Source organism: Amphimedon queenslandica, unplaced genomic scaffold (assembly GCF_000090795.2).
Source record: "Amphimedon queenslandica unplaced genomic scaffold, v1.1 AMPQUscaffold_6720_Cont21324, whole genome shotgun sequence".
NCBI lineage: Eukaryota > Metazoa > Porifera > Demospongiae > Haplosclerida > Niphatidae > Amphimedon > Amphimedon queenslandica.
Window position 1 is genome coordinate 1 of NW_003552991.1, and position 1,928 is coordinate 1,928.

The window sequence follows — 1,928 nt, forward strand, 5'->3', positions numbered from 1 at the left end:
GATGATAGATCTGATATTGTTGAACCCAATCCTGGTCCTATGATTGATGATCTACCGGATATTTCATTATTAACTCAAACGCTTGAACCACTTGTTGACTGGAAGCCATTTGGTCATTGTTTACCAGGAATTACTTACTCTGACATTTCAAAGATTGAAGAAGAAAGTGCAACAATTGATGAACAAAAGTCATCATTGTACTCAAAATGGCTGAGCGTAGCACCTAAAGCAACATGGGCTGACGTGATTAATGCTTTAAACAAAACAAAAGAAAAAAAGCTTACACCAAGATGTTTGGATGACTTTAGAAAAAAGTGCACCAATGTCAGCTAGCAGCTATTATGCTGTTGCTACCAAACTATCACCACAGGCAGAAGCAAAGCTTCATACAACAGAAGCTGAAGAGGAGGTGGTTCTTGCACTAATTGACCTCAAGAAAGAATTTAATTTTTTAATGATGCATGTACGGTCAGGTCTTCAGATCAAAATTAGCAAGGATCCCAAGCAGTTAAAAAATCTTATAATATGGTTGGAGACTTACATGCATTGGAATGATAAACTAACAAACGCATCATTAGACGAAATTTTTAAAGCTATTGATCCATTTTATGATTATATCGATTGCAATCTGATAGTGGACATAAGCGAAAAGTTTTTACAAGATTTCAAAATTGGTGATAGTGAGTTAAATATTGTCAGCGAATTAAAAGATTATCAAAAAAAAGCTGATAAACTTAAGTCTTCAGCCCAAGTGAAGCATCTTATTGAAGCATCAAAATATGAAGGATTTATAGAAACATGCAAATCTACATTAAATATGTCTGTGATGGTTCTGCACGTTGTCAGTGAATGGCGCAGTATCTCCATCAATCGACTCTTTCAACTGATCCACAACTTATTTCCAGCTGGACACCAGCCATCGATAATGAAATATACTACAGTAGAGGAAGGATCTGTTATCATCACAATGCATATTCCTGACTATATAGCTGAGAGTCTAATAGAATATACTAGAGGAAAGTTACAGTTCATGCCTCTTGTTGGTATATTTAGTTTATGCATTACTGCTCATAATGTCCTTCAAAAAGATGAAGATATGAATTTCACCTTTGAACGAGCTCTCCTTGAGGCAGTCACAGCTGGTAATAATGAAGCAGTAGAATTTCTTCTTCAACTAGAAACTGTTAATATTGATCATACTAATGAAGAAGGCAGGACAGCACTAATGTTAGCTTGTGAAAGAGGACATGAGGACATTGTACACAGTTTACTGTCTGCTGGAGCTGATGTTAACATTCAGGACAATGAAGGATGGACTGCACTAATGATAGCAAGTAAATGTAATCACATTTCAATCATTCACATGTTACTACAAGCTAATGCTAATCCTCACCTGAAGACATCGGATGGATCAAATGCTGTAATGATTGCCAGTTACCATGGTAACTATGAAGTTGTTGAACTATTGATTAGTAAAGGAGTTGATTATAAATGTCAACGAGAAGATGGAATGAATGCTTTTATTTTGGCTTGTCAAAATGGCCACACTCAAGTGGTTGAACTGTTGCCGAGGGAAAAAGTTGATCCTAATATTCAAAACGGCGAAGGTATTACTCCTTTGATGATTGGCAATGCTGCAGAATATGAAGTAGTGTCAGAACGGATAGCTGATCCATCTACTAGATGTAGTGAAGGCAACTCATTAGCTGAGACAGCAAAGTTGAATCTTGCAGAGGCATGAATGATGTTTAAGTCTCTAGCTGCATGCTTTAATAACTTAGTGCATAGTATTTAGTATAAGTATACAGTTACATGCTTTTAGTAGTTTAGTGCATAGTATTTTGTAGCTTAGTACATAGACTAGTATTGTTTTTATAGCTGTGTAATTTTGATAATTTTTATTTTTTGCTGCTTCAAAATGATTTTGA

The 1,928-nt window shown here is 35.6% G+C and overlaps 1 protein-coding gene across 1 annotated transcript; it reads left to right on the forward strand.

Moving 5' to 3' along the window:
- The first annotated feature begins 322 nt into the window (after nucleotides 1-322).
- On the forward strand, nucleotides 323-1,741 carry LOC105315940 (uncharacterized). The gene is made up of 2 exons (XM_011410718.1): nucleotides 323-1,043; nucleotides 1,377-1,741. Exons 1-2 carry the CDS (start codon nucleotides 323-325, stop codon nucleotides 1,739-1,741), a joined length of 1,086 nt encoding a protein of 361 aa, XP_011409020.1.
- Nucleotides 1,742-1,928: the final 187 nt, after the last annotated feature.

Bases quoted from the DNA above. Each gene is read 5' to 3' on its own strand.
- LOC105315940 (XM_011410718.1), top strand. From the start codon at position 323: ATGTCAGCTAGCAGCTATTATGCTGTTGCTACCAAACTATCACCACAG. The intron at 1,044-1,376 runs GTATATTTAGTT...TGTTACTACAAG, and splicing joins ACAGTTCATGCCTCTTGTTG to CTAATGCTAATCCTCACCTG.